The sequence below is a fragment of the Castanea sativa genome, chromosome 11 (assembly GCF_040712315.1).
Source record: "Castanea sativa cultivar Marrone di Chiusa Pesio chromosome 11, ASM4071231v1".
Lineage (NCBI taxonomy): Eukaryota > Viridiplantae > Streptophyta > Magnoliopsida > Fagales > Fagaceae > Castanea > Castanea sativa.
Window position 1 is genome coordinate 62,947,655 of NC_134023.1, and position 9,541 is coordinate 62,957,195.

A 9,541-nucleotide genomic window follows, 5' to 3' on the forward strand; every position below is an offset into this window, starting at 1 on the left:
CATTGGACAAGCCAACATGTAGGGACCCCAAATTGACTGCTACCTAAATGTATGGACCAAATTGACAATGACCCTAAAATATAGGGACTAAAATGGTGTTTCCACCTATATCTTTTTCAATCTTTAAAGAATAGATTTTTCATTTCACAATGACTTATATTTTCCTAGTATATGGAAATATATCTATGCATCCCTTGGATATAAATTTTATATCATTTTGTTATTTTCTATGTGTGAGTAGTGTTATTTTCATAGGGAATTTTTTTTTATTACATAAGTTTGAAGGAATTGGATGATACGTACTTTTTGGTTTTGGATCCATAGGAGCAACAAAAAATTTTGGGACTAATACTTTGTTATCAGAAATACAAGCACTCCTCAAAAAAAAAGTCTGTAGGATATTTAAAACTACTCCTAAAATAAATATAAAGGCATATAAGGAAATTTCATTTACGCATTCTTCAAAAAAAAAATGAATAAAATTCTTTTACAACGGAGATTCGTCTCTACTTCTTATCTCTTCTACAAAAAAATGAATAAAAATGAATGAAGTACAAGCACTACATTCTTATCTCTACTTCAAAAAACAAAAATGAGATTCGTCTATAAACAAAAATTTTGGTTATGTATACATAACCAAAAATTTTTAGACACCATCCGAAACATAAATCATTACTAAATTTCTCATTTATCTCATATTCTCTGATTTTATGATTTTCTTTAAGCAAAATTTAAAATAACAAACCTCCCATATTGTTAGCTTGTGGAAAAGTTTAAAGAGGACAAATTATTTGAAGTTTATGTATATATTGATATATCCTAAAAATGACCAATCCTTAAAAAAGACAAAAACAAAGAATGCCATTAGTTTATAGGAAATTTAACAGCGAATTTGTATTTATAAGCTAAAAAAGTTAAAGTAAAATAGCTAAATTAAAGTCTTATTTAGACATAGTAAAAAATAAGGTGATCCTTAGTATAGAAGTTGTTTATGTATATATTGATAAATGGCATGTGGAATAGTATAAAGAGGATGAACAATGCACATTTTAATATCGCAGAGGGGGCGACCAAAACTAGCTATTACTGCCACTTGATTCGAGTATTATCTAGTTACTCATGGCACCGCCTTGTGGAGGTGGGAGGAGGTGGATGAGGGCAGTAAAGTTCACCTTGTGCTTGTTCTTTCTCATACCAATGTCATCAGTTGGAATTAGGAACACTAACACCAACTTTGATAAGAAACAAAAACTAGAGGTTCAGCAGCAATTGAAGCGCCTTAACAAGCCTGCTCTTAAAACCATCGAGGTTATTAATCACTTCATATAACATGTTTGTGTCCTATATATTATTTTCGGCTTTAGTCTTTGAAGAATCATTCACTTTTTTGGGTTGTGGTGTCTCCATGACTCCCATGTACAATAGCAGTGTAATTTTATTACAACACTGAGAATTCAAACTAATATTTGTGTGTAATAAGAAAATGTATCTGATACAGAGCCCCGATGGAGATATAATTGATTGCGTAGATATCAAGAAGCAGCCAGCTTTTGATCATCCTTTGTTGAAAAATCACACAATTCAGGTCACTAGTTTAATTAACTAAATTTCTTTTGATATATTAATTTGATACTTATTGTTTGCATGGTATGGGCTGGGTTTGCATTGGTTTCTATGTCGAATACCATAGATGAGACCTAGTTCTTACCCAGAAGGCTTTTTATTCAAAGAAAGCAACAACGTCTCTTCAAACTCCAAGCCCATAATTACTCAGCGATGGCACTTGAATGGAAGCTGCCCAGAAGGAACCATTCCCATAAGAAGAACTAAAGAAGAAGATTTATTAAGGGCAAGCTCTATAGCAAATTATGGAAGGAAAAAATATGATATGATCCCTAATGATGATCCCTCAACCCATGAGGTACAACTTAATTTTTAACCAATATTATTAATTGATTTGTGCTTATTGGTATCTACTATAATGAAGGACTCAAAAGGAACACTCACAACCTTTATTTTTACGGTTGAGTTTCTAGTACGCAACGATTGTAGAGGAAGGACAAGGAGAGACGTATTATGGAATGAATGCAGAAATAAACCTGTGGAATCCCCATGTCCAGCAATCAAACGAGTTCAGCTTGGCTCAATTCTGGATGACAGGTGATAATAATGGTGCAATCATTGATACAATTGAAGCTGGAATGATGGTATATATTATTTCATCTATCAGCTTTTCTTTCAGGCGCATGCAAAACATTGAATTACAAATAATTTCTAATTTTTACAAAATTATTTGTGTGGAGAGACAGGTCTACTTTGATTTGCACGGTGATTACGAGACTAGACTCTTCACGTATTGGACTGTACGTGTTTAAATATTTGACTTCCCTGCCAGCACTAGCCATGTTTATATTGTTTCTTTTTTGAAAAGTTTTTTTTTTTTTTTTAAATCGAGGCTGCAGAGTGATTCATATTTATATTGCTTCTTTTGTTCAAAATAATTTTTCTTTCTGAAAAGTGTCCTCACATATATATTATCATGGCTGCAGAATGATGGATACCAAAGCGGTTGCTACAATGTGCAGTGCCCTGGCTTTGTTCAAATCGACAACCGGATAGCGTTTGGGGCAACCTTCTTGCCTTATTCCGTATATGGTGGTACCCAAACTTCAGTCAACTTATATGTCTTTAAGGTAGTACAATATTTCAATTTAATTAATTTATCAAATACTTCTAATTTTTGGAAACACATATATGATGATATCATATATTATTTCTTTTTTCTCGTGAAAAAATTCATCGTAACAAGTGTTATAGATATGTTTGAAATTCTTCTGGTTTTATTTGTAACAGTGTATGTTGAATTTCCTTTTTCTCGTTTTATTTATATTTATATACAATTTTTTAAATTTTAAAGTTTCAATTAATGTATTTTCTATACACAATTTATTTTTACCTAGCTTATTTTTTAAGACGGGGAATTTAAGTGTCCATATTGTTTTGCACAAAAAGCTTCATTTTTTTCCTCTTTAATTAGTCTTTATACCTTCATTTATCTTTCAAAATATTACAAACTGATTTGCATGGTATGTACAATGAGGTAGGACAATGTATATGGACACTGGTGGTTGCAAGTTAATCATATGTATCTAATGGGATATTGGCCATCCTCCCTATTCTCGTTCCTGTCTAATAGCGCCGTAAGGGTTACATGGGGAGGAGAGGTGGTAAACCAAAGATCTGGTGGGCAGCACACCACAACACAAATGGGCAGTGGTCATTTCGCTGAAGAAGGGCCCTCCAGGGCTAGTGATTTCCAAAATCTCAAAGTTATAGATCATGAACAAGTTCTCAGGGAACCTAGGGACATTCATGTAGTCGTTACGAATCCCAGTTGCTATAATCTCTTAAGACATAACGACTTCTTTTTTTACGGTGGTCCTGGTAGAAGCCTCAATTGTCCATGATCATTTAAATTATTGTTCAAAATTAGGGAGAAAGAGGGAAAAATAAGAAGAATAAATTACTTTCTTCTTCTCTTCATGTCACACCAAATGTACCAACAAGCCATACATGATTTGAAGCTCTTTGATTCATTAATGAAAATAAATAGTTATCCTATGGGGTAGTAAAATTTTGAAATTATGTAATTAGTGGAAGTTAAGATTGCATGGTATAGTATATATACACATGCTTTTCTCCATTCCAAACCAAGAAATCTCATCCTCTTTTCTATTCATTCTATCTTCACCGGTGTGATTTGAGAGTGTGTCTGTCTTCCATTATTTGTGGTGTATCAGTGTTTGGGAATGTGATTATGTAAAGGTCCACCAACTTCAAAAACATTGTATCAGAGCTAGTAGATTCATGATGAGAATGACATTTTCCAACTAGACGGTATCATTTTAATTTTCATGGGTTACCAATTTCTTTTTAATAATTGAAATATCTGAATGAAGGTGTTTCTTCAGGCTTTCACGACATCATTTATTAACTTTTGAGTCCTCATAATTTTAAAAATCGCTATTTTTAAATGTATTTTTAAATGTTTTATTAAAATCTTGATACATCATATTTTCTTTAAATAGTAGACTATATAAATCCATATACAATTATCCAAAAAATACATAATTCCATATATGAAGTTATACAAATGCAAGAATAATAAATGCATAATGCTAAAATATATTATTTCATATTCAAGTACAATCATAATAAATTTCAATTAATAAATCATAATATTCAAATTTTATATTTAGAGAATAAAAAATAATAGATAATAAAAAATTAGAGAAATATAAAATTACTACAAATTTTATTAAATTAGACTTACAAATTGATGTTGCAATCATCTCCAACGTGGGTAACCTTAGAAAAGACTCCTGCCATAGACATTACACACTTTGGAAAATGGACCTAAATGGCTTAAACCCTAATTCTTAACTTCTCAGATAGTGGGTTTGTCAAGAGGGAGAGAAATGGCTAGTCTATTGATGCATTTCTCTATTCCTATCACTCATCATTTTCTCTAATTTCTGTGTTTTTCTTTTCTCTCTTTTTTCTTCCTTGCTCTATCTCTGTTTCTTGCCGTGGTTGTTCTCCCCTTTCACTGTTCACAACTACGGCATTTTATATAGTCTGTCATGGTAGGATTTACCATTTTTACCCCTCAGCCACTTTTGGATCATTGTGGGTGTCCTTCCAAGACTGTCCACTGGCCTACCGGCTACCCAACCATTACCATTACACTATGCTAGCTATACCACGCCTCATTCCTAGACAAAAATGGCTTATTTTTTCTCCTACCTCTCTTTATTTTCAATATTCTCCTCTAGATAAGGGTTGAATCCCTTCCTTATCTACCTCTATGGCATGCATCTAGTGGCTCCATCTCATACTTACTTCTTTTGGTTAAGATGTCATCCTAGCTGGACATTTCTCCATAAAAAAGTTTGAGCAAAAACCCCAAAATAGACTCTTGTTTCCTCCCCACCACCAGACCACACCCTCTCATACCCTTGACTCATGGCCCACCTCCCATGTATTGGCTGAGTACAAGTAGGTGGTGCCTGGGCCCTGTGTGTATGCTTTACTTCCATTTGAATCCATTACTTTTCTAGCCTTCACGCTTTTGCTATTGCCTCCGTGTTTGTCTGATTCTAATGTATGTTTTGATAAATGTTTAACTCTTGTGGTGTGAAAGACATATGGGCTTTAGACTCACGTTTTCTACCTTTCTTCTCTTCTTTGGACTAGGTACTACTTGCGTGCAAGCCCTCTCCTTCCTGTCTGGCCCATCTTCATTCCTGTGTCTGCGGGTCTGCTATGACACTGCATTGTTTCTGCTATATCATTACCTCTCTTTTTTCATTTGTTACCCGTGGGCCATTGGGCTGATGTTCTTGCTGGTCCACTTCCCATGTCCTTACCTCTTTTGGGCTTTATTGGCCAACATTCCTGTTATGCCAACCCATTTCATTCATCGGGTTTTCTCGACCCATTTACTTCTTCTTTAACTTTTTTACTCCCATAGGCTTTTGCTTAATCCTTTGGGCTTCCTCAGCCCTATTACCACATCTTTGCCTCTTATCACTTTTCGAGCTTATTGGCTTTTAAGCTAACCTAATGAATTTATTAATTCATTTCTTAAGCTTCCCCGGCCCATTTACCTTCTCTTTACCTCTTTTCATTCCCATGGGTTTACTACTTCATTCCTTGGGCTTCCTCAGCCCATTTGCTTCTTCTTTACTTCTTATTATTCTTGTGGGCCTGCTGACTATTATTCCTGCCATTTCGACCTGCTAGGCTTGCTTTACTCTTTTCTTTTCTCGCTTTCTTCATATTGTTGGGCTTCTTCTGCTATTGGGCCTGTTGTCAAAAGTGAGCATCAACATTTAGCCCCCTAACCATATGAATTGCTCCTACAATTCATATGTGAATATTTACGTGATAATTAAAAAATTCTTTTTTTTCGCGAATTTTTTAAATAATGGACCCTGCCTTGTTTCCTTTCTTTCCATGAACAGGCTTTTCTCTTCAAATTTCCCAGTTTAGAAATTATTTTGGAACAGAACCTCTACTTCAATAATACGATGCTTCTTTTGATGGCTCACTAGTTGCTTCCTTTCACGTTACTTTTATTGTCTTTAGTCCTCTTTTCTTTTCACCGTCTTTCACAAAATTTCACTACCCATCTTCTCCGTTCAAGCAACCCATCATGTCACCAGCAAAAGGTGAAGGTTCTTCCTACCGTAAGGGGAAAGAGATTACCGCCGACGATCTGCTTGCCAAGACCGTGGGTGAAGAGACTCCCCACTCTAAATCAGACCACTCTGAGGAGGAGGAGGGGGTTCATGATCCAGATAATGAGTGGCCTCCCCTCATTGACCCATGGTACGACACTTACATCCACTTCCCCGTAATGCCCAGTGACTATTGGCCTCTGCCACCGAGCCGTGTGTGGCTTTCTATTTGCCGTCGTGACATGGAGGTTTCTTAGGCCCTTTTGGCTTCCACCATTCCCAACCTTGATATCCAGCAAGGAATTTCACTTCCTGTGCCCATTCTCTTCGAATTTAGGTTGGGTACTTCCTTGGGTTGGAAAGAATGGGCGAACAAAGAGTTATCCAATGTGGGTTTCATGGTGTCATTACAGCAGGCCGGTGTGTTAAAGGCCATCATTTCATCTTCGTGTTTGTCCAACTATCGAGATTTTTTCAACCTTCGTCACTGATGGTGCATTGCCACCCATACCTTCTTCTTTTTTTACGATGAGATCACCGTGGCATTAGAGGATATAGCGAACCAACTATTGCTACCCATCCTCAGTGATATGGACCCTAAGGATATTGAGCTTTCTACCGAGTAGGAGGTTGTGGAGGCTAAGTTGAGGAAAATGATGAGTGGGAATGCGAAGTTGTCTCATTGGGTTGGGGCTTTCTCCAAGGCTTCCACCGCATCCACGATGCAGCTTTCATCGCGTTTTGGCTTTGTAAGTTTATCTTTGGCTCTCACCCATATTATGCCATAAAGCCTCTTTACTTTCGGTTAGCCATAAAAATTTATGTTGGGTCATTTGTATGTACAGCTGGATATTCTGCAAGGTGTGAGAGGCAAGTAGGTTCTTGCCACATAGTTACAACCTCCACTCATAGTACCATATGTTGGGGTTTATGCCCTAAAATCCAATTCATTGGCATGTCATAAATAATTAAATTATTTAATTATATGAGACTATTTATAAATGAACTAATGGGACATTATCTTAGTCCATGAGATGCATTATATGCGATTTATGTGATTTAGTCACAGAAGATGTAAATCACAAGTTCCTTGTAAACTCAAAATGTAGTTCGTAGTCGGTGATGAAATTGGGCATTTCATCTGCTAAGACTATAACATATCAACTAAGATGATTTGTCTTGATCATGGAAATGGAGATTTCTAGTTGGTATGTTGATATGTTTTAAGAGTTAAAACATATTGAACTGGACTGCTGTGAGACTCATTATTCTCCTAACGATTGTCAAATGAATAATAAGATATATCAGGAGATGTAGGTTGCTTTGATATATCAGGAGTGAGATCTAAAAGTCACGATCAAAACCTCAATATGTTGGGCAGCCACATTTAGTGTTGATGGAACATATATTCTCAAGATAGAATTCATAATTTCTTAACGGAGATATAAAATATTCCCTTGAGATAAGTTTAATGGATTTGGTTATTCAGAGAGTTGGGCCCAACCACTTTAGTAAGGAGTTACTAAAGTATATATATTTATGAAATTAGATTTCATAAATATATGATGAATAACATAAAGGATTAAACCGGATACTCAAGGATTAAGATGTAGTAATCTTTAAAGTGGCAGTCTACATTCATGACTTTGTATTACTACGAATATTTTATGAAAGGGTTGCATGTACAATAAAGTCTTGGGATATAATTTATAGATAAAGCCTAGAGTGCAACTATATTTATCTAGTGGTATTAAATATAGTTAATGGTAACTTTGGACTTGTTAAGAGTTGACAAAAAAGTCTAAGACTCATTGGAGCTAGTGTCTTATTGGTCCCTTTTGGTCCCACTCCAAGCCACACACAATAGCCCAATTGGAATGGTCCAAAAGGCTAGCCCAATTAGATAATCAGTTATATATAAGGAGAAAAATTTATAGAATTTCATTAAGGTTTTCATAAGTGTTTTCATGATGAACATACAAGGAATGAAATGGTTTGTATGTGAGTGTTGGACACTCTCCTATTCTCTCCTTGAAAACTGATTGAGAGACCACACTTCTTGGGCATTAAGTGGAATTAGAGTAAAGATTAATAGTGTTCCCAAGTGCTTTTGATCTTCGGTTTGAATTTCACCGCACCAAGGTACGCTTTCTTGTTCTTAAATTCTGAAATTTACATAGTACATGTTATCAATTGTGAATGAAGTAGATCTGTTATTTTTCCGATGTGCATGTTTTATATAAGATACAAACACGTATTTTCCATGTATTTTTCCAACACCATACTACAGCACCTATTGTGGGAATGTTGTGCCAGGCATTTGGCTAAGTGCAAGTCTATTCATTTTGCCAATGAGAAGTACCAATCTTGTCTGAAAGTGATTACTGATTTTTGTGGTCATTTTGCTTTTGATTTTCTGTTGGCTTACCACTGGGTTGGGTTGAAGCCATTTGGGCATCTTGCCGTTGAGTTCTTTGACAAGGGAGTTGGTTTTTCTTGAAGGGCCTACAAAGATTTAGGCAGTGGGTTTACTTGTGCTGATTCGGTCATGGGTCCCTTTATGGTCACTACTAGGACCACAACCCTGTTGACTGCTTTTGATGAGAAGGGGATCATGTACTTAGCAACCACCAATGCTGGGTGGTTGCCTTATCTGGCCAATGAGGGCATCCACTTTGTTCATTATTCTGCCAATAGGGTAAGAATGCAATTTGGGCTAGATCAAGATACACCTGATGATTTCACTGCCATCTTGGAATCTACTACTTTTGTCGTGATTTTGAGTTTTGGAGCAAGCACTTCACAACAGTCAACATTCCAAGCTCACAGAGAGAGGGCCATTGCACTACTCCAATGCACGGGTATTGGTAGGCCATGATGACTTCTTTTAGCCAAGAGTTGCTAGGTGGTCGTGGGTTTTCTCTTATTTTTCTTGAGGGTCTTCTTGCAATTATTTCTACCAACCCATGGCTATTACTTCCCACCAAGTCTGTGGTGGTGTATGCTAGGAAGCAAAGCAAGTCCTCCATGTTTTAGTGGCAAGACAAGAAAAAGGGGTGGTATTTGTATGCTAGTGAGTATCCTCTGGGTTGGGAGAAGGTGAACTTGGTGAACCTTCTTATTATGGTGAAGAAGGGCTCGATGTCTCGGACCGCCATCTTCAACGTAGTCCTTGAGAGCGCTTTTCCCCCTTCTACTTGTAGCCATTCCAGTAGGCATTCTACTGCAAGTAAGCCCAAACCTTCTGCTCCAAGGCCATCCATGGATGCCCCTTCTTCGAACAGGATCCATGGCAGTAA

The 9,541-nt window shown here is 36.3% G+C and overlaps 1 protein-coding gene across 1 annotated transcript; it reads left to right on the forward strand.

Moving 5' to 3' along the window:
* The first annotated feature begins 2,081 nt into the window (after nt 1-2,081).
* Nucleotides 2,082-3,467, forward strand: LOC142616905 (protein neprosin-like). The gene is made up of 3 exons (XM_075789658.1): nt 2,082-2,207; nt 2,550-2,693; nt 3,105-3,467. The coding sequence occupies exons 1-3, from the start codon at nt 2,082-2,084 to the stop codon at nt 3,465-3,467; spliced, it is 633 nt and encodes a 210-aa protein (XP_075645773.1).
* Nucleotides 3,468-9,541: the final 6,074 nt, after the last annotated feature.